The sequence below is a fragment of the Entelurus aequoreus genome, linkage group LG09 (genome assembly GCF_033978785.1).
Source record: "Entelurus aequoreus isolate RoL-2023_Sb linkage group LG09, RoL_Eaeq_v1.1, whole genome shotgun sequence".
In the NCBI taxonomy this organism is placed as follows: domain Eukaryota; kingdom Metazoa; phylum Chordata; class Actinopteri; order Syngnathiformes; family Syngnathidae; genus Entelurus; species Entelurus aequoreus.
In genome coordinates, this window is record NC_084739.1 from 13,492,434 (window position 1) to 13,516,730 (window position 24,297).

The 24,297-nt window shown below is 36.4% G+C and overlaps 1 protein-coding gene across 4 annotated transcripts in view; it reads right to left on the bottom strand.

The window, feature by feature from the left end:
- LOC133657144 (mitogen-activated protein kinase 8-like) overlaps window positions 1-24,297 on the bottom strand; it is a 48,215-nt gene that overhangs the window by 14,694 nt on the left and 9,224 nt on the right. For 2 of the 4 annotated variants that reach the window (XM_062058107.1, XM_062058109.1), the window contains exons 3-9: window positions 8,406-8,572; window positions 8,195-8,324; window positions 8,071-8,129; window positions 7,849-7,987; window positions 4,646-4,811; window positions 4,141-4,212; window positions 4-186 (exon numbers count right to left, since the gene is read on the bottom strand). In XM_062058107.1, coding sequence (XP_061914091.1) covers window positions 4-186; window positions 4,141-4,212; window positions 4,646-4,811; window positions 7,849-7,987; window positions 8,071-8,129; window positions 8,195-8,324; window positions 8,406-8,572 — 916 coding nt within the window. Of the gene's footprint in view, window positions 1-3; window positions 187-4,140; window positions 4,213-4,454; window positions 4,527-4,645; window positions 4,812-7,848; window positions 7,988-8,070; window positions 8,130-8,194; window positions 8,325-8,405; window positions 8,573-24,297 lie in introns of all 4 variants that reach the window. The other 2 variants (XM_062058106.1, XM_062058108.1) reach the window with 1 other exon arrangement.

Consider the following 24,297-nt stretch of genomic DNA (forward strand, 5'->3'; position numbering starts at 1 on the left):
CACCTTTCAGTTTGTTGTGGTCGGAATCGGCAGGGAAGAGAACGTCCGGGAAGAGTTTCTCAAAGCTGTATCCAGCGTAGCGCGGCCGGTTTTCCACGTACGTTCTTACCGACTGGTTGAGTTTCATGAGAAAGTCCTGAGTTGGCGTGCCGAGCTGCTCGATGACTTTGTTCCACTGATCAATGTCTGAGAGGCGTTCATATTAAGGAAAATGTACTCCTACAGACATAATACTTTAACACAACTAGACTAAAATTCAACAGTTCCTCCTCATATTGCAGCTTTTAGATGAGGTGATGTGTGTTTACTGGAATACCATCCACACCACAATGAGGTGTTCTCATGTATTTAACTCTTCTAGTCCTGAAACGCTAAACACGAAAGGGTGACAATCTGGCAAAACATGCAACCCTACTGTATTGCTTGCGCTGCCATTTTTCCTGACAAAAACACAAAAAGACGGACTTAATCTTTTTCACACCGCTCAATTCACTTTGAAAACAAAAAAACACGAGGGCCTGGTGCACTAAGATCCAAATACCTCACGCTAAACAGCTTGCGCAATGTATAAAATGGCGCGTAGTATTAGTGGGCGTGTTGCGTGTGATCTACTGAGACTGCGGGAGCAATTGAAAAGTGGTGCAGATCGTGAGGATTTTGCATGTACCGTAGGGGGCATCGCCATGGAGACACTCATTTACTGCGCATTCATGTTATCGTGCCTGTGGCGTTTTGCTATGTTTTCAAACAAGCAGCAGACTTGTACCACCTTGTTATGGGCATTTTAGAAGCAGTCGTGCAGTGCATCTATATTAAAAAAAAAAAACATTTTCTTTTTAACTGCTGTAGCTGCATGGGAGGTGGTCTGCGCTACTTAGCTCCAGATGCAAAAAAATGCATACTTCAAGAAGTTTTTATCAATATTTTAAGAATATACATTTTAGTCATTAAAAAATTATTAAATGCCACCAAAACGTATCAATTTAATTTTGTTTTAATCAGCCCTTTAAGTCACCCAGTAGCTATGAAATTATAAAAGTATGCTGAATAGATGATGTGTCTAATATTTTTTACTAGACACATCTGTCCTCTGTCCATCGTGTGTATTTGCAGGGAGCACTCCTTTCTCACAGCCGTGTGCTCAAATGTGCTTAAAAAAATGCAATACATGGAGTGCTGACAAATCACATCGCGTCATAATAGGGTTGTACGGTATACCGGTATTAGTATAGTACCAGGATACTAATGAATCATTTTTAGTACTATACCGCCTCTGAAAAGTACTGGTCCTCGCCTCCATGGCGACAAATAAAGTAAGTTTCTTACAAGTATCATCCCTGCAGGACAAAACATGCTTCACTACACACCGTAGCTCCGCGGCGTCAAAATATAAACAAACGCCATTGGTGGATCTACACCTAACATCCACTGTAATTATACCAAGTACAGTAGCGTATCTAGTCGATACTACTATGATTACATCAATATTTTTTGGTATCACAACATCTTCTTTCATTTATATTATGTTTATAAACTCAGGAAATACGTCTCTGGACACATGAGGACTTTGAATATGACCAATTTATGATCCTGTAACTACTTGGTATCGGATTGATACCCAAATTTGTGGTATCATCCAAAACTAATGTAAAGTATCAAACACTGAAGAATAAGTGATTATTACATTTTAACACAAGTGTAGATAGAACATGTTAAAAGAGAAAGTAAGCAGATATTAACAGTAAATTAACAAGTAGATTATTAATTCATTTTCTACCACTTGTCCTTAATAATGTTGACAAAATAATAGAATGATAAATGACACAATATATTACTGCATATGTCAGCAGCTAAATTAGGAGCCTTTGTTTGGTTACTTACTAATAAAAGACAAATTGTCTTGTATGTTCACTATTTTATTTAAGGACAAACCTGCAATAAGAAACATATGTTTAATGTACCGTAAGATTTTTTGTTAAAATAAAGCCAATAATGCAATTTTTTTGTGGTCCCCTTTATTTAGAAATATACCGTAAAGTACCAAAAAGTATCGAAATAATTCTGGTACCGGTACCAAAATATTGGTATCGGGCCAACACTAAGTAACATATTTGAATTTTCCCCTGGTATCAAGTTTATCGTGTTTTAGCTCACGCAAAGCTTTAGTAAATCAAACCCCTAGAGTACTGTGACTCTAAGGTGTTTAGAAAAATTTGGAAGACATTTTTAAGGAAACCTTAAGCACACGTTTGTAGAATTAAAGCAAGCTTTGGTTTAAAAAAAAATGGCTGCCATAAAGCAGGACTTAGCAACCATTTTCAGCAATCATTTGTATACTGATTATAAAACGTAAGAGGATATCTGTATTACATGTATCTTCCAAAACATTTTGACCACTATTTATTCGCTTGCTCTCCACGCGGTTCACATTTATTTCATCATTTTGTTTTAAATAATAGCGCAGGCAGGTTAGCTTTCAGGAGTATTCTAACTTCATGATAGGTCACTTAGCATAACACAGTAGTTGTACAGTGTTATATTAACGTATTAATATATTAACAGGAGGAGTTTTGAAAAAATTAAGCCGAGAAAGCTTTCAGAATTGTTAACGCTAACTTAGCATGAGTTTACTGCAAGGTCAAAAAATAGTTCAAAATGGCGTTGAAAAAGTAGGGAGAAAGAGTGGATTTTTAAATTCATTTAAATATCTAAAGCCAAATATGCTTAACTTTTTAGGACCTTATGAACTCGTTTAAAGAGTTTTAAAAAATGTGCCTAATGCTAAAAACAGGAAGCTAGTAATGCTAACCTAGCACAATGAAACATATTTAAAATGGCGTCCACTTGGCCTGGTTAGGAAGCCTGTTTGCTAACAACTCTGCTTCCTCTTTTAACATTCTCCAACCTCTCAACCAGTGCGTTTCCTTTTTTTGTCCATTTCCTTAGTCACACTACCTTTTGAATGTGGTTAGACCAGGGGTGTCCAAAGTGCGGCCCGGGGGCCATTTGCGGCCCGCAGCTAATTGTTTACCGGCCCGCCACACATTCTGGAAATACTATTGTAAAAATAAAAAACAACATTAAAAAAAGTGGAATGAGGTGAAATCTAACGAGAAAAAGTTGCAATGTTGACACAAAAGTTGCCATGCAGGCTGTTTTTTTTTTCTTTTTTCTTTCTTTGTTTTTCTTTTTTTGCCATTGCTCAAAAAAAAAAAAAAAAAAAGACAAAAAATCCATGTTATAATGAATTATTTTCAGGGCTCCAATTACTTCAAATATTTCACTTTAAAAATTTTTATGTGGTAAATATTGCATATATTGTGTAGTGGCCATATAAAAACATAAACGTTTTCTTTGACAAAAGCGCATAAAACAAACAAAATAATAGTTCCAGCATAAAATCGACAGATATATCTGAAGTTGATCTCGTAACTTAAGTGTTGGAAGCAAAAGAAAAACCTAATAAAATTGTATCCCTTTATGAGTGGGGCACCTTTTGGATCCCAAATATATTTTGTGATTTTTTATTTATCTTTTCACTGTGATTACTCAAAAATATGAAATAATTAAAATCAATGGTGTCCTGCATTATCGATCTTTTAGGGCTCTAATTACTAAAAACTGCATATACTTTTTTAATTTGTATTACTTTATATCAACTTGAAGTTGATATAGAGATTTACTGTAAGCGTTAAATAATTTAAAAAAAATAATAATCTGACTTATTTTCAACATTTTTATGACTGAGACCCTTTATGGTCCCCGGGACCCCTAAAGGTAAAATAAATTAAAAAAATCCATATATTTTGTTATGGTTTGAAAATGAAAAATATCAAAATGGCCCCCACATGCTTTAATTTTTCCGTGTGCGGCCCTCAGTGGAAAAAGTTTGGACACCCCTGGGTTAGACGGTTGCCATCTTTGTTGAATGACAGAAGCTCACTGTTGCTCCTACAGGAACTAAATAGAACTACAAAAATAATCAACTTTAGCATGAACAAAAACCCAACTTCACAACTGCAAATGATGGTTAAAAAAAATGAAATGTGGAAGGTGGAGGTGAAATGGAAAGTGTATAATTTCTTCACACGGAATGAAGCGGCGACACATTGGAGCACGCACATGATGGGGGAAGGATACGATCAGTGCCGGGGAACAACACACTTCCCCTGATCATCTCGGCCACTATGCAGCCTACTGACCATACATCCACTGGGGGTGGACGTTTATAGATGATACAGAAGTGCATGCACATGCAAACAAAGGAGTGATGGTCAAAACATACACAAAATAATGGCAACATGATGGTATTAGTACAATACACTGTTTGGAAATGAAAAACATGCAGTTCATGCAGGATAGATTAGACAAGTCAATGAGTCAAATACTTGGCAAAGTCTGTTAGAATTAATCAAATAATGCGTGATGAGGAAAATCGGAACCCACAAGGATACAATCCCGTCCGGGGAAAAGGATTTTATGGCGAACCATTTCAGCCAGTATGCAGCCCACAGACCAAATGTCCACTAGTAGTTAACATAACGGGTAAGAAGTGAGAGGAACACACAGGTTAGGCCAATGCTGGTTAGTGAGCTCACAGACCGAGTAGCAGTACACTGTTTATTCCCCCCACATAAACACTAACCGTTGGCTTGGTAGCCCATGCCCAAGATGACTTCTGGTGCTCTGTAGTAGCGCGTCACCACGTAGGGAGTCATCAGGAGGCCCGTAGCGGCTGTTCGAGCCAAGCCGAAGTCCAAAATCTTCAGTGTGCAATCTGACTTGACGACAATGTTGCTGGGTTTCAAGTCCTAAAAACAAGGGGGATCACATCAGTTTACAGACCCGAGGCTTTGCACATCTTAAAATTATGCCTGAAGCTGTGCTAACGATCCGTCAGTCTGTCAGCGGTTAGTTGGATCCTTTTGCTAGAAATAATATGGTATGTCTATGTTGTGAGTGAATGAAACAAACATGCTTTGTTAACATTACTGGCATTAACATCGCTTTGATTATATGGCAATTTCAGGTTGGACGTTTGTGCATGAGTACAAAGCCCAGCTCTTACTAACTAAACAAACCAGACTTTATCGGTAACAAGCAGAGTTGCACAATATAGACAGTACACAATATAAATTATATACAGTACAGGCCAAACGTTTGGACACACCTTCTCCTTCACAACACAACTGATGGTCCCAACCCCGTTGATAAAGCAAGAAATTCCACTGATCAACCCTGATAAGGCACACCTCTGAAGTGAAAACCATTTCAGGTGACTATGTCTTGAAGCTCCTCGAGAGAATGCCAAAAGTGTGCAGAGCAGTAATCAGAGCAAAGGGTGGCTATTTTGAAGAAACTGGAGTATAAAACATGCTCAGTTATTTCACAATTTTTTGTTAGGTACATAACTCCACGAGGGCTGCAACAACTAATCGATTAAATCGATTAAAATCGATTATAAAAATAGTTGCCGATTAATTTAGTCATCGATTCGTTGGATCTATGCTATGCGCATGCGCAGAGGCTTTTTAAATTATTATTATTTTTTTAAATAAACCTTTATTTATAAACTGCAACATGTACAAACAGCTGAGAAACAATAATCAAAATAAGTATGGTGCCAGTATGCTGTTTTTTTTCAATAAAATACTGGAAAGGATAGAAATGTAGTTTGTCTCTTTTATCCGATTATTAATCGAAGTAATAATCGACAGATTAATCGATTATCAAATTAATCGTTAGTTGCAGCCCTAAAATCCACATGTGTTCATTCATAGTTTTTGATGCCTTCAGTGACAATCTACAATGTAAATAGTCATGGACATAAAGAAAACCCATTGAATGAGAAGGTGTGTCCAAACTTTTGGCCTGTACTGTATATGGCTGACGATAGAGGTTTTATTACTATCGTCATATTGTGATAATGCATGTTGATGACACATTCTAGCTCTGTCCCGCAAATTTGACATCTTCAATGTAGCCTCTTCAGCGCAATGTAGCGTTCTCGCTAGCGGCTAATGTCCCTCCACAGTGCAGCTTTTAAATCACAAATCCTCGCCTCCATAGCGGCAAATGAACTACGTTGCTTGGAAGTATCGTTATCACTGGAGGATGAGAAATAGCTCAAATACAGTACACAACGTGGATACAAAAATGTGTAGCTAACCACTAGGAATAAAGCACTAAAAAATAAACAAGGATGGGGGATCAATATAAATTCAAACAGTAACAATACCAAGTATCGCGTCGAATATGGTTGATACTACAGTGATTAGGTCGATATTTTTATTAGAACAAAAGCGTTTTTTGTTGTTTCTGTTATTGTTTACAAACTCAGGACATAAAAGGCAAAAGTATTTCTTGCTTTTGTTTAGTTAATTGCACTATTTATTACGGGTCGACACAAATGTCGACAGTAACAATACCTAGTATCAGTATATGGTGGATACTACAGTGATTAGATCCATATTCTTATTGTCAAAAAATCGTTTTGGGCGTTTTTGTTATTGTTCACAAATTAAATAAAAGCCAAAAACAGTTTTTGAAAAGCAGCTATTTTGCACTATTTACTTAGGTTCGATGCAAATATCGACAGTAACAATACCAAGTATAGTATCAGTATATGGTTGATACTACAGTGATTAGATCCATATTTTTAGGATCAAAAAAACGTTTTTGTTATTGTTTACAGACTCAGACAATAAAACCCAATAGTGTTTTTTGCTTTTGTTTAGTTAATTTCACTATTTACTTAAAATGTATAAAAAATAGACAGTGACAATACAGAGTATAGTATCAGTATTGGTCGATTAGATCGATATTTTTATGATCAAAAAAATGTTTGTTGTTTTTGTTATCATTTACAAACTCAGGAAATAAAATCCAATAGTAGTTTTTGCTTGCTTATTTAATTGCACTTTTTACTTAAAACCCATACAAATATCGACAGTAACAATACCGAGTATAGTATTAGTATTGGTCTATACCACAGTGGGTTGAGTTTTTTCTTGCTCTGATGTGGGATCTGAGCCGATGTCGTTGTGGCCTGTGCAGCCCTTTGAGACATTTGTGATTAAGGGCTATACAAGTAAACTTGATTTGATCCATATTTTTATTATTACAAAACCTTTTTTTGTTGTTTTTGATTACAAACTCAGGAAATAAGAGCCAATATAATTGTTTGCTTTTGTTTTTGGTTTTTTTCATTATTTATTTAGGATCAATACAAATATCGATAGTAATGATACCAAGTATCTGTATATTGTTGATACTACAGTCATTATATCTATATTTTTATTACCACAAAACCATTTTTTTGTTGTTTTTGTTATTGTTTAGAAATAAATGCCAATAGTATTTGTTTAGTTATTTTGCACTATTTACTTTATTATACAAAGTCTATGTAATCAAAGGAAATAAAGAAATCATTTAAATATGATTGATATTGTTACACTGCAATCCTGTGTTTTTGCGAATAACAGTTGTGATTCAAAATTAAGTAATTTAAAGGTCTTTAAAATATTAAGTATTAATATTAGCATTGGCATGGCCGATACTGCCCCTGTTACTACTTGGTACTGTATAGTTAACCACAAAGTAGATTAATAATAGTTTTGTGAAAATAATACAACTGAAAAATATGTAATATGCTACTGCATATGTCAGCAGCTATATTATGAGCATTTATAACCAGTTTTGAAATGGTTCAATTAGCATTCATATGCCAAATAATGTATCGTGATATATGTCATTATCGCATATCACGATAGAGATTTTAGGCCATATCAGTCATCCTTAGTAACAGGCCTGCCTAAGTGCAGAAAGTCCTTATTAGCTAACAGTTACCCTGTGAATGATGCCGGCGGCGTGGAGGTGTTTGATACCACACAACATCTGATAGAGCAGATAAGACAGCCTCTCGTGGTCGAGCTCCATCTGAATGACCTGACAAAGGTTGGCGTCCATCAGCTCCATCACCAAGTATCTAAAATACAAGAGAGAAAATACTATAGTCGCTTCCCTAACAAACACCAGCACTCGGAAAGACCAACAAAAAGAGACACTTACACATCCTGGAACTCTTCTAGGGATTTTTGGGGTGTGAAAACATTTAACAGGCCGATGATCTGTGGGGTGGCAAGACATGAGTGAAACGGACAAAAATGTAATAACAAGTTGTTTGCTTACGTACATTTTTGTGATTGACACATTTCATGAGCACCAGCTCCCTGAACGCCCTCTTGGCATGAGTCTGGTTCTGAAATGGCCGACTCAGCTTCTTGATGGCGACGTTTCTCTCAAGGACTTGGTCATAGGCTGAGCTGAATAACAAAAAGGACACAAAATATTTTGGATTTGAAACCGGCGGCTCGCTAGAATACAAATGAGGTTGAAGCGCTCACCAGACGATCCCCTGCGCCCCCGAGCCGATGGGTCTTAGATTCTGGTATCGTTTCAATACTGTAAAGGTTGAGTCCCCTACATCGAGGCTGTAGAACTCTCGCTCTTTCTTGTTTTTGTTCATGGCAAAATCTTCGATCACTGCTCTTTGTGCATCCAAAAACGTCCTCTGTGGGCAAAAAGGTAAAGCCACACTTAGATAATAACAACATAACAGGGAGCTGGAAGAAGAAAGAAAATGAAGGAGTGTGCAGCAAAGCGAGCAAATTAGAAGCAAAGACTGCAGAATTGCTGCAGCCGAGCGCAGCATTTGTCTCTCAGCAAGTCAGCACACAAACACCAAAATGGAAGTTTTGATATCATCAGCAGTGACGACCGAAGGGCACAGCGCCGTGAGGTCGACTCCATCACGTCGAACAAACACTATCAATGTTGTCAAGCTGGTGGTTTGGCCATCATTCTTGTCCAGATAACAGTAGACCTAATAAAGTCCAACTAGTTTGACTAAAAATAGACATCTAAAGTCAGATAGAATGCCACTTTCATGCAAGATATCAGCAAATTAGGGCTGCAGCTATTGATTATTTTTAGAATGGAGTAATATATCGATTAGTTTTTTCAATTAATCAATTAATCTGTCGATTAGTTTGTTCGCTGAATGAGTAATCTCACGATTACTTTGTTCGCTTAATGGAGTAATCTTTCAATTAGTTTTTTTAATTGAGTAATATCGATTGGTTTGTTTGAGTAATCTATCGAATAATCTATCGATTAGTTTGTTCGGTTAATTGAGTAATCTATCGATTAGTTTGTACGATTAATCTATCGAGTAGTTTGTTCTATTAATCGAATAATCTATTGATTAGTTTGTACGATTAATCCAGTAATCTATCGAGTAGTTTGTTCGATTAATCGAATAATCTATTGAATAATTTGTTCGATTAATCGAGTAATCTATTGATTAGTTTGTACGATTAATCTATCGAGTATGTTCTATTAATCAAATAATCTATCGATTTGTTTGTTCGATTAATCGAGCAATCTACCGAGTAGTTTGTTCGATTAATCTAATAATCTGTCAAGTAGTTTGTTCGATTGATCGAGTAATATATCGATTAGTTTGTTCGATTAATCGAGTAATCTATCGAGTAGTTTGTTCGATTAATCTATTGAGTAGTTTGTTCGATTAATCGAGTAATCTATTGATTAGTTTGTACGATTAATCTGTCGAGTATTTTGTTCTATTACTCAAATAATCGATCAATTAGTTTGTTCGATTAATCGAGTAATCTAGTGATTAGTTTGCACAATTAATCTATCGAGTAGTTTGCTCTATTAATCAAATAATCGGTTAGTTTGTTCGATTAATCGAGTAATCTATCGAGCAGTTTGTTCGCTTAATCGAGTAATCTATTGATTAGTTTGTATGGTTAATCTATCGAGTAGTTTGTTCGATTAATCGAATAATCTATTGATTAGTTTGTTCGATTAATCAATAAATTTATCAAGTAGTTTGTTCGATTAATCGAGTAATCTATCGAGTAGTTTGTTCGCTTAATCGAGTAATCTATTGATCAGAGTAATCGGATGAAACACACTTTTCTAGCCTCAATAAGTTTTTAGAGAAAACATTTTAAATAAATATTTTTCTGCTTGCCAACTTTTTTTTAGTTAAACTGAAACGATTAATTGGCAAAAGAATATAAATCAAAACTATTTTCCAATCAAATAAATCGATAGTTTTGTAGGTTTGTAAAAACGAGAAGAAAAAAAAGCCTCAAGACCAACCGAATAACATTGCAAGAGGTGCAAGTTACGAAAATAAGATTAATCGATTAATCTATCGATTAGTTTGTTTGCTTAATGAGTAATCTCGTGATTACTTTGTTCGCTTAACGGAGTAATCTTTCGATGAGTTTCTTTAATTGAATAATATCGATCGGTTTGTTTGAGTAATCTATCGAGTAGTTTGTTCGATTAATCAAATAATCTATCGATTAGTTTGTTTGCTTAATCGAGTATTCTATCGAGTAGTTTGTTCGATTAATCGAATAATCTATCGATTAGTTTGTTTGCTTAATCAAGTAATTTGTTCGCTTAATCGGGTAACCTATAGAGTAGTTTGTTCGATTAATCGAATAATCTATCGATTAGTTTGTTTGCTTAATCAAGTAATTTGTTCGCTTAATCGGGTAACCTATAGAGTAGTTTGTTCGATTAATCAAATAATCTATCGATTAGTATGTTCGATTAATCAAGTATTCTATCGAGTGGTTTGTTCGCTTAATCGAGTAATCAATCGAAGCGTTTGTTCGCTTAATCGAGTAATCTTCCGATTAGAGTAATCAGATGAAACACACTTTTCTAGCCTCAATAAGTATTTTAGGGAAAAAAGTTTAAACACATGCTTTTCTGCTTGCCAACCTTTTTGAGTTACACTCAAACGATTAAATAGCAACAGGATATAAATCAAAGCTCTTTTCTAATTAAAATGAATCGATAGTTTTGTAGCTTTTTAAAAAACACTTTCTCAAGAAAAAAAAGCCCCAAGAACAACATAATTACATTGCATGAGGTGCAAGTTAAGAGAAGAAGAATGTTAGAAGAAGAAAGCTGGAACCTTTCACCATAAAGACTGGTTAACTGTGTTTTACATATTAATTAGGGCTGTCAAAGTTAACGAGATAAGAAGTTAACGCTAATTATCTTTAATGCCACTATTTTTTTGGACATGCGTTTAACAAGCAAGTCATGTCAGGTATTTTTCAAACCATCATTTATAGTACAGTCATGTTTGTGTGAGAGATAGTGTGTGTGTTTATGTCTGTAAGAGAGTGTTTGTGTCCATTTGTGTTGAGCTGTTTGAAAAAGCATAATGTTTAGTAAACAAACATTTGCATAAAGCTAACAAATTGTCCAGTGTCATTTTGATAGTAGGTAAAGGTGGGGGAAATAATCGATTTATAGTTGCATCGCAATTCGGACGTAGGCGGTTGTAAAATCGATTAGTAAATGTCAATAATCCAATATTTATTTACTGTAGATAAAAAAAATGCAGACAGTTCAAAAATTTGACTGAACGCAGTGAGCCACCTCACCGAGAGATCCGACCAGCTCCTTTATTTTAGGCTACTTATGCCCCAGTTTTGCACACATTTCCATTAATTAAATAAATGCAATTGGAATCAATTCAACTATTTCTTATTACAAATGCACTGTTTTTAAAAGCTGCAAGTGATGAATGCTTGTTTAGTGAAATGAAAAGAAATGTAAAACTGCATCAATAAATATAAATCAAAGATGCATCAATAATCGATTTTTAAGCGTGAGGTGCCCAGTGATTCCCACCTCTAATAGTAGGGATGTCCCGATCAGCATTTTTGGCCTCAGATTCGATCTGTTTGCGAGTCCTGATCCGATACTTTGACAATAGGTCATAGAACTGAAAATGTTTCACAGCAAGTAACCAAAGTATACACAATAACTAGGGGTGTAACGGTACACAAAAATGTCGGTTCGGTACGTACCTCGGTTTAGAGGTCACGGTTTGATTCATTTTCGGTACAGTAAGAAAACAACAAAATATACATTTTTGGGTTATTTATTTACCAAATTTGCAAAATCTTCCACCAAAAATATTTTTCTTAGTGGAATATTTGATGTGAAGTAATCAGAACCTTGGATAGGTCAATAATTCCTAATAACATTGATTTTGATTCAATATTATGTTTTGAGCATTGACAGTTTGAAAGAAAAAAAAACAGCTTTGTTTTATTAGTCAACATTGCAACTTTTTCTAAATTACATTTAACCTTTAAGCTTTTTTATTTCACTTTTGTTATGTTTTTGTTTATTTTAATAGTATTTTTAGAATGTGCCGTAGGCCTTTAAAACATTAGCTGTGGGCCGCAAATGGCCTCCGGGGCACACTTTTGACACCCCTGCTATAGATAATAAAAAATGAAATCTGATAAATCTATGGATAAAAAGCAGAGCCTGGCGACGCATGCACGTTTATCATAACTCTCTCGCTCTCTCTGTCTCTGCCCCTCCCTCACCAATGCTGCTGCGCGTGTAGTGGATTGTCCGAAGCTTAAGCAGGCAACAAAAGTAGTTTAGTACAACAAATTTATTTACCCATTATCAGAAGTGCAGGTTGAATTAAGTTGTCTGTGCAAGCAGACACAATGTACTCCAGAGCACACAAGACACACACAAGCCAAAATCAACCCCGAGTTCCGGTCTTCTGCCATTTTTTATATGTCTGTTGTGCGTCATCGTTCCTTATCGAGTGCGTCAATGTCGTGTTTTGCTTTTCCTATCTGTTCCATAACAACTCGAATCCTTTAGACAGTCAACACATTCTATAGACAGGTTGGCACGACTTAATATTCACTTTTGTCCCACAACTGGTCCATTCAATGGCACAAAAATACAAGAGTATTGAAAATGAGCGGACATTCTTAAAAGACAAGAAATATAGGTCAAAAGGTCAGAAATTCTACTACACGCACACAATTTGTTTTGTTTTTAACCCCTTCTTAGCCCTGAACGTACATTGAAAATACACGCAACCCTAACTCAAAATGCCGGACATTTGAGGCATTTAAGAAACTCCGCCCTGACAGCTCCGCAAAAGAGGACATGTCCGGTGAAAAGAGGACGTATGGTCAGTCTATCGTAGCCTGTTAGCTGCTAGCATGCCGTGTGTTGTGCCTCGGTGTGCATTGTTTACACAACGTGCGTTACGCTACTTAATATGTCCGTGTGGAAACTCGTTCAGTACACCTCCGAACCGAACCGGAACCCCCATACCGAAACGGTTCAATACAAATACACATACTGTTACACCCCTAAAAATAACACATTTTCATTAACTTTATCTTACCAAATTTAGAATTTGCTGGTATTGATGCAAATCAAATGATTGATTTGTGGTATTGAATGCCACAAACAAAATAAAGTGTCTAGTGCACAATAACTAAACAGTACCAACATATTGGTATTGGGGCAACACTAGTACACAGTCACGCGAATTGGATTACACGCGCACAGATTGAGATACACGTAATTTTGCTCCAATAATACTCCCATAGAATTCCTGCTCGCCAGTGACGGCAGCACTCATGCAGCCTCAGACCATGACACTACCACCACTATGCTGGACTGTAGACAAGACACCTTATCTTGCTACTCACTTGCCAGCTATGTACACACTAATAGCTGTGTGTTGAGTCTTATTTACAATTTCAAGGATCCCTCCAGCACCCCCTTCCAAAAAAATGTCAGCACTTTTCAGATAAGGCTGAATTAGAATTCAAGCAATTTCAAGACTCCTGCGAGAACCTCCCCCACCCCCTGTCTATCCCTTTTCCCTGCTCTACCGACACACAGTCCGTATCAGGGGTTATAATTGCCAGAAGAAAAAAAAAAAAGACTCAGTCCTCCGTCTGTTCGCCCGACGTCACAAAGACGTCTGCAGCATCCGCCTCGCTCATAACATGAAAATAGACACGCTTGTGTAACACACACAGGCAGACAATTATGCTCATAGCAGCACTGCAATGGCTACTACTGACCGCCATTACCTTCAGCAATAACTGCAATCCATCACGATGATTAAAGGCAGAGTCGGCGCCTGGGAGACGACAGCAATAGTCTTTAGTAACCTTCTGTGTTGATATTAATGCCTGGGTAGTGAGGAAACTCTGTGCACTTCTAGCTACACGTTGCATCAACTAATGTCCTGTCAAATCAATTACGATTGTTGTCAGCAATGCAGCAGCCAAGTGCTCTGGACGTGGACATATCATAAATCTTTGTACTTCCTGGAGTGCATTGCCAAGAACATACGTCTTCCTATAATGATTAAATCGATCACCTCCAGGTTACACTTTCACGATGTCGGGGTGTCCAAAGTGCGGCTTGGTAGCCATTTAGCCTTGTTTGATACCAGTGGTGTGCCATCAGGGCCAACAAGGCCTTCTCTGCTGGCCTAACGTAACCAGAAATCATGATCATAATTAAAGATAAAAGTATTTTTTATTTACTTTCCCTAAATATCTAAAAGTATTAATATGCTCTTTCCAATGCTGTTGTTTTTAGGTTAGAGTTTGTATCCAATCAGAATTCAGCTAGCTTATGTTGCCATGCTGTACGAAATATGCCCGGGGCCTTCAGAATCAACAATGCGGGCGTCTGTGCACTGTAAGTGAACTGACACCATACGGTTGATAGATAATTGCGATAGCCAATCAGATCACGAGTTGTTGTCAGTAAGGGAGGGGTGTCCAAACTTTTTCCACTGAGGGCCGCACACTGAAAAATCAAAGCAAGCGGGGGCCATTTTGATATTTTTTATTTTAAAAACCAATATATGTATAAAAAATATACATTTAGGCCTCCACTCAGGCTTGATACCAGGGACTCCAAAGGGTTTAGGTTACTTTTTAAAAAAAATGTCATTATTTAGTAGTATTATTATTATTATTATTCAAAGTTTAAATATCTAGATCAACATTAGGTATATCTGTCAATATAACGTTTGTTTTTTTTTAGATTTAAGTTGTATGCCCTTTTTGTCAAAGAAAACCCAGTTTTTTATGGAAAAAACACAAAATATGAAATATTTTCCCCCAATAAAATTTTAAAGTGGAACATTTCAGATTATATAATAATTGGAGCTCATAACATAACTCATAACAACATTGATTTTAATGTATTATTATTTTTTGAGCAATGACAGTTAAAAAAAAAAAAGTCCCACTAAAATGATTGGGGATCCAAAAGGGTCCTGCTCAGTAAAGTGTTAAAAAATGAATCGTAATTTAAAAAAAAACTGTTAACACAATAGTCTCGAGATCAACTTCAGATCTATCCGTCAATTATAAGTTGTATTTTTGTTTATTATGTTCCTTGTTTGTTCATTTTAGGCCCTTCTTTAAAAAAAAAAAACATAGTTTTTTATATGGCAAACACAAAATATGCAACATTTTCCCCCAAAAATATCTCAAAGTGGAATATTTAATGTGACCTAATTGGAGCCTTGAATAGGTCAATAATTCATAATAACATTGTTTTTGATTCATTATTATGTTTTAAAGAAAGAAACAGCCTGCATGACAGCTTAGTGTTATTAGAGTCAACATAGCAACATTTTATTGTTACCTGTTACTCTTTTATACTACTTTTTATGTTTTTTATTTATTTTTATCGTATTTTTAGAATGTGCCGTGGGGCCGTTAAAAAATGACCTGTGGGCCGCAAATGACATCCCTGCAGTAAGGCCTTCTAGCTGGCCTCACGTTGAACGTGGCATTTACACGTCCTGTGATTGGGCATCCAATCACAAGTTGCGAAAACAAGATGTGGCACCGGAGCCATACAAGCCATAGAAAGCCACAGAAAACTCACTGGTGCTCACTTTTTTAACCCGCAAAGAAGGAGAGCAAAATGTTGATTAGGTGGCAGATATATATTTGCAAGGCCATTTTCAAGAAGGATACTAAAGAGAAACTAGATATTGTGAGACGAGGTCGGCCGACACCGGAAGCTAGCTAAGCTGTCCCGGCGGTGAATTGGTTTACCTGCCACATTTACACGAATCTACCAACTATGAGCAGTACCACTGGCTTATATGGCCTCGAATGGGTGCTACAAATTGTAAGTTCAAATATTTTATTTCTTAATTGTTTTCATGTTTCTATTCGTTTTATACAATTCTTTTAATTTTGACAGTACCATGTAAAATATGTTTTAATTGCTGAACCGGGTTTATTGAATATTAAATGCGCCGAAAAACAGACAGTTTTGTACATTGTGTTGAGGGTTACGGTATTTTGAGAGGTGAAGTCGGACTAAGTAGGACATCACTGAAGGCCTAGGTGAGAAACGCACGGCCCGCCACTGTTTGATACTGGCCCTACGTACAATTCGATCATTATTAAGATATACCGTATTATCAGTTATTACCGAATTTCCTATTAACTTGGATTCACTAATCTATACCTTTGGCCATTCTAAGCCAGTAATTTCCAGGAGTTATCTCACCCTCTGAGAAGCCGCCGTTTTACTAATGTTTTCTAATGTTGTAAAAATGTGTAGAACAGTGGTTCTTAACCTGGTTTCGATCGAACCCTAGGGGTTCGGTGAGTCGGCCTCAGGGGTTCGGCGGAGGTCAATACACACCCGACTCATCGTGTAAATACAAACTTCTCCCTATCGGTGTATTACGGATACGGCGACAGCTAACTGGTTTGCAGGTGTGCAATTTGTTGTGAGTTTATGCACTGTGTTGGTTTTGTTCTTTGAACCAGGTGATGTTCATGCACGGTTCATTTTATGCACCAGTAAAAAAACATGGTAACACTTTAGTATGGGGAACATATTCACCACTAATTAGTTGCTTATTAACATGCAAATTAGTAACATATTGGCTCTTAACTAGTCATTATTAAGTACCTATTAATGCCTTATTCTGCATTACCTTATTATAACCCTGACCCTCTAACCCTGACCCTAACCCTAACCAAATAACTCCAAAGTTAAGTATTTATTACTAAGAATATGTTCCCCTAGTGTCCAAATAACTTTAAATTAAGTATTTGTTACTTAGAATATGTTCCCCATACTAAAGTGTTACCAAAAACATAACTTTGTCTTGAATTTGAAAAAAATAAAAATTGTATTTTTCACTAAAGAAGGGTTCGGTGAATGCGCATATGAAACTGGCGGGGTTCGGTACCTCCAACAAGGTTAAGAACCACTGGTGTAGAATAATAATTACATTTCAACATTTGTGTCAACAAAGATTTGCGTCAGCCTGCGACACATAGTCATTTTGATAGTAGGCTAATATAGCTATTATAGACACTTGCATCATGGGTTGCCTTCATTATAAGACTTATACAAGGCGTTTAATTTGTTGTGGCTCCAGACAGATTTTTGGTCCAATATGGCTCTTTCAACATTTTGGGTTGCCGACCCCTGGGCTAGCTGAATGAATTGAATAACGCTGTGACTGTGTGCACTTTCACACAGCAGCAAGGCATCCCACAAACAGATAATTAACATAATTTCGTGGCCTGACGGTAGCCCAGTGCTTAGCATGTACGCCACACAGTCAGGAGATTTGGTTTTGGACATCTTTGTGTGCATGTTTGTATATTCTTCCAAAGCGTCCATGGGTTTTCTCGGAGTACTCCGGCTTCCTCACACATGCCAAAAATATGCATGTTATGTTAATTGGAGACGAACTTGTCTACATAGGCGTGAATGTGAGTGCCTAAACGTGCCCGGCGATTGGCTGGGATAGGATCCACCCTAATGAGGGTAGGAGGTATAGAAAATGGATGGATGGACGTAAAAGATTTTAAACTAATTGCTTTCAACACCACCGTTTGGCAGAAAGGAGGAGTGTCAGTTATGAAACATCACACCCTTGTCCTGAGGGACACTCTTTCACACAGGCAGCGTCCCGCCTCTGTTCCAGCTCTGACACTATTTCTACAGGTGTAAGATTGCTTCACCTCATTCTATGTTGATGTAGATTAATATACAGAATGTAGGGTTGTACAGTTTACCGGTATTAGTATAGTACCGCGATACTAATGAATCATATTCGGTACTATACCGCCTCTAAAAAGTACCGGTCCACCCCCCACACCGTGTCGAGTCGTGTCATTGCTGGTTTACGAGCAGAGGAGCATGTTCGGCAGCGCACAATTACGGAGTACTTACAATTAGACAAGGTGTGTAGATAGAAAAGGGAGAACGGACGCATTTTGGCTTAAAAACTAACGATAAAGGTGAAGTTATAATACTGAAACGCCCTCAGGAAGAGGTGCTTTAAGACATGGCTACCTAGCTAGCGGCTAAAGTTGTGTTTTAGCTACTTCTAAATCACTAATCCTCGCCTCCATGGCGACAAATAAAGTAAGTTTCTTACAAGTATCATCCCAGCATCCCAGAAACATGTTTCACGACACACCGTAGCTCACCGGCGTCAAAATGTAAACAAACGCAATGGGTGGATCTACACCTAACATCCACTCTAATGATACCAAGTACAATAGCGTATCTCGTCGATACTACTATGATTACGTCGATATTTTTTGGCATCACAACATCTTTCATTTAAAAAAAAATTATATTATGTTTATAAACTCAGGAAATATGTCCCTGGACACATGAGGACTTTGAATATGACCAATGTATGATCCTGTAACGACTTGGTATCGGATTGATACCCAAATTTGTGGTATCATCCAAAACCAATGTAAAAGAATAAAATATTATTACATTTTAACAGAAGTGTAGCTAGAACATGTTAAAAGAGAAAGTAAGCAGATATTAACAATAAATGAACAAGTAGGTTAATAATTAATTTCTACCGCTTGTCCTTAATAATTTTGACAAAATAATAGAATGGAAAATGACACAATATGTCACTGGATACGTCAGCAGCTAAATTAGGAGCATTTGTTTGTTTACTTGCTACTAGAATTCAAGTTGTCTTGTATGTTCACTATTTTATTTAAGGACAAACTTGCAATAAGAAACATATGTTTAATGTACCCTAAGATTTTTCTGTTAAAATAAAGCCAATAATGCATTTTTTTGTGGTCCCCTTTATTTAGAAAAGTACCGAAAAGTATCCAAATAATTTTGGTACCGGTACCGGTAACACAATATTGGTATAGAGACAACACTAACGGAATGTTTAAAAATGTTTAAAGAATGTGATTAATTTATAAAGCTATCAATCTCATTCCAGATCATCGGGCATCTACAGGCTATGATAAAGCTTGTACACTTTAGATGACCATTTTCCCCTCCTAATAAAGGTTTACTTCTGGTGTTATGTCTATGACAAATAGTGGTCACTGGCAGAGTCTAGAATTTAATCCGTATACTACGTTATACTTAATACAAGCACTGTGGAATCTGTTGCACTCAGTAAGCTTCAGAAGATTGCACCCATAAAAAAGAGGATTTGAGGGAGCATTAAAGTTTGCCCATGATATAACACGTATGACGCTCCTTTGAAGAATCTCCAGTTTTTCAAGATAACTGGGGTACGTGTTACACCACACGACATTGCAATAGTTTATATGTGGTTCAAATAGAGTCCGATACAGATATAGGAGAGCGTTAAGAGGAAGAAAGTGCCTCAATTTTGAGAGTACACCGACATAATTAGATCACATACATTCATGAAATATTCAATATGGCTTTTGAAATGTATAAATCCATCTATATGTACACCAAGGATTTTAGTGCTCTCAACTCTCTCAATTGCTTTACCATTTTTATTTTATTTTATCAGTATCCTATTAAAACTTTTACGGCTTCTATTTGAACAAAATATAATAGTCTGTTTTATTTATATTTAAGGATAATTTATTACATTTGAACCAATTATCTACTTTAACTAATTCACTATTGACAATAGCTTGAAGGCTTTCAGGATTGTTTGTGTGACATGAATACATTTGTGTCATCAACAAAAATTACTTTGTGAAGAATAATTGATTAGTTCACAAAGTCATTTATATATACCGTATTTTCCGGGCCATAGGGCGCACCGGAATATAAGGCGCACTGCTGATTAATGGTCAATTTTTGATCTTTTTTCATATATTAGGATTATAGGGCGCATTAAGGGAGTCATATTATTATATTATACTATGTTATATATATATATATATATTTTTCTAAATGTAAAACACTTCCTTGTGGTCTACATAACATGTAATGGTGGTTATTTGGTCAAAGTGTTGCATAGATTATGTTTTACAGACCATCTTCAAGCCGCTTTCTGACAGTCGCTACATACATTTGTGACCCTTGTATAAATTGATTTTTTTTTTTAAAACTTTGATTAATTGATTTGTTTAATGAGTGTAACTAATAAAAATTAGACTGCATTGAATGCCCACCATTTTAAATACACGGATATAGTTGTGGAATAGCTGCTGTAATAGAGCGCACATGAGAGCAGTGGTGTGCGGATGCTGTGATCTGAAAGCAGAGTTGTTGTTGTTTTTTTACTTTTATCAATGCACACCTTCTAGAAGTGCGATTTTAAATTTTGATGATGTGTATTTATTTAATTTTTTTTAAAGAACAAAGGTTATGGCAAGCAGAAAAATGGTTTATTTGGTTTATTTCAAATATTTTCCCAACAAAATGCATTAAGGCTATAGTATCCGATTAACAAACTAATCAATAGATCATTACTCAATTAACAAAATAATCGATAGCTGCAGCTCTAGATTGGGAGGGCAGGAGGGGCATGGCTCATATGGTAGAGCAGACATCCAGAAACTTGAGGGTTTCTGGTCTGAATCTGGCTTCCGTCATCCTCGTCACTGCCATTGTGCAAGACACTACTCCCACCTCGCTCCCACTGCCAACCCTGATAAATGTGAATGAATGTTGGGTGACGCTTAGAGAGAGGCTATCGGCGGAAATTAGTAGCCATGTATTTGTTAGTCTACAAATTATCATATCACCAACAATTGTGACTGTGAAAGGGGATGTTTTGTAGCGCTTTGTAAATCACATTTCTAAATACTACTATAAATTAAAGTAGTAGTGTGCATACACCTACCACAGATATCACTAAACTGTTATAATAATTATATTAGACAAATGGGGAATTACTTATAAGCAAACAGTTGCTAAGTGACCCGTGACCCTTGCAAAGGTGTGTTTTTTCAACCCATTTTGCTAAAATATGCTTAACAGGCAAATTTTGCAGCGATTCGGCTTAACACCCTAAAGTAAGATTGGGTGTTTTTTGGAGCGTACTGAACTGTGTGAAAATTTTCAAGCTATGCCAATTTATAGATTCATAATTTGGTGCTGAATAACCATGCATGTAGAAAAATAACAAGACAGGCAATACAAAAAGAGTGCATGTTTTGACAAGTTATCTATAAAGGTTAATTTGTGTCTTTATAACGAAATATTTTTTCTTTGACACTGAATTTATGTTAGAATTTTGTGAAGTGAATTTTTTTTTTTACACCAAATTATGCTGACCATTTCCTTAATTAAAAACTTGTGAGAAAATGTGTGTTTGTTTGTGTATGTTAAAATACAGTTTTTTTAAAATCCATTGTGTCAAAATTCAATGTAAAAAAAATCAGTGCTGAAATATTCCTTGCTTCAAAACTCAAGACCCACTTCCAGTAAATTAAGACTGAAGCAATCGACCCTGTCTAACGTGGACCCTGACTTAAACAAGTTGAAAAACGTATTCGGGTGTTACCATTTAGTGGTCAATTGTACAGAATATGTACTGTATTGTGCAATCTACTAATAAAAGTCTCAATCAATCAAAAAAAAGTCTCCGAAGCAGCCAATGAGGTGCTTTAGTCTGTGAATGCTGGAAGTGGGTCATGCCTTTTGAAGCAACAAATATTTCTGCTCTGAATTTTCCTCCGCTGAATTTTTTCTGCACTGAATTTTGTTTATACTTAATTTTTTTTCACGTTTTTTTTTTTTCACACAGAATTTTAATTCAAAGAATTTGTCAGCATAATTTGTTGTAAAAAATTCAGTTCACAAAATGTATACGCAAAAATGTTGTCACTTAAATTCAGTGTCCAAAAAACAATTTTGTAAAATAGACACAAATTAACCTTACCAAACATAACGTTAGAGAAACGTTTACCTTAAAACATTTGTATGCACTTCCAACACTTAAAACCTTTAGCATATCAGTACTCTATGTGGGATTAAATTATGGAATGGATTAGGCAAAGAAGTCAAACGGTGTCCATTTTAAGAGGCTGTTCAAATTACAAGTGTCTACAAAATACACGGAAGAAAGAATTATGATTAACGTCTTGAACTTGTTGAAAATAAGATATTTTTCTGCTTACCACGTGAATCATAACTGACTCAAATATTTATTAAGAGAACAGTTGAATTTAGAGTTCATTGTGTTATAAAATGACAACAGGGAGTGAAAATACAATGCATCCTGAAAGTATTCACAATGCTTCACTTTTTCCGCATTATTTTTATGTTACAGCCTTATTCCAAAACAGAATACATTCATTTTTTTCCTCAAAATTCTACAGACAATACCCTATAATGACATTGTGAATTTGTATTCATTTAATGCAGCAATGTTCAGATTTTTTAGTTTGAATACATTTGCTAACTTATTTCAAAAAAACCTTTTCCGTTGTCATTGTGGGATTTTGAGGACTAAAATGAATTTATTCCGTTTTGGAATAAGACAGTAACATAACAAATAGTGGAAAAAGCTGTAAAAACTTTCGGGACACACTATACGTGTTAATAAAGTATTCATGATTGTCACACACACTAGGTGTGGTGAAATTAACCTCTGCGTTTGACCCATCCCCTTGTTCACCCCCTGGGAGGTGAGGGGAGCAGTGAGCAGCAGCGGTGATCTAACCCCCAATTCCAACCCTTGATGCCGAGTGCCAAGCAGGGAGGTAACGGGTCCCATTTTTATAGTCTTTGGTAAGACTCGGCCGGGGTTTGAACTCACTACCTACCGATCCCAGGGTGGACACTCTAATAATTGCTATGAAGTGGAAAAGGGGGTAGAATTAAGTAAGCTTTGTTTCTTCCTACCCCTTTTCGGACATGTCGTAAATCAAATTACAACTATGTGATGTATCATGTTGAAACTGTATACATGTTTGCAATACATTTCAACCAAACTCCGTAGTTTTCCCCCTTTCATGTGCAGCGGTTCAGGAGCAGAAGAGTTGCAGTGATTTATATTACTGATTATAGTCCAAACAGGAAGACAGCCCTTTTGACCATTTACTGATCTCTGAAATAATAACTTGCTGACAATGTCGATGAAAATTGACTATTTTCTGCGTAAATCTATTTTTGGAACAGCTCTAGTATTGGATGACATTAGATTGTCAAGAGGCTGGTGCGTGTAACACCAAATGAACACACGGTTGCTTCCTTTTACAAAAATATTTGAAAAATAAGCTAGTGTCATCATTTTGGGAGGGAATTGCACAAGCCACAATCCTTTCATTCCGGAGACGTGTTCTGTCATAGAGCGGCAGCATTGAGAAAGATGAGAACGGGTCAGCTCATTTTGAAGTCACTGGAGGAGAGTCAGTGATAAAGACATATCGAGCGGATGTCTTTTATATTTTCCAGTGAGCTGACCTTGGCCACATGACCCCGGGCAGCTACGCGCAGAGTTGCAGAGTTGGTATGGTATACGACACTACGGTATGGTATATGACACTATGGTATGGTATTAGACAACATGGTATGGCATATGACACTATGGTATGGTATATGACACTAGGGTATGGTATATGACACTACGGTATGGCATATGACACTATGGTATGGCATATGTCACTATGGTATGCTTAGGCGCCGATCTACATTTCTGCCAGTGGGTGCTCGGTGTGTGTGTGTATTTTTAAAAAAAAATAGACGTTAATATCCGATATTATTTGTGGCTTTATTTTTTTGTAAAATGGACCAAACTCGCCACAAAATTAACTACAATAAAACTGATTTTTCGAAAATTATTTTAAAGATTGAAAGTTGCCATCAATCCCACTTGTCCGTGGGATCGGCTCCTATGATGGTATGGTATATGACACTACGGTATGGTATATGACACTATGGTATGGTATATGACATTATGGTATGGTATATGACACCATGGTATGACACTATGGTATGGTATATGACATTATGGTATGGTATATGACACTATGGTATGACACTATGGTATGGCATATGGCACTATGGTATGGTATATGACACTATACATGTATATGACACTATGGTATGGCACATGACACTATGCATGTATATGACACTATGGTATGGTATATGACACTATGGTATGGTATATGACAC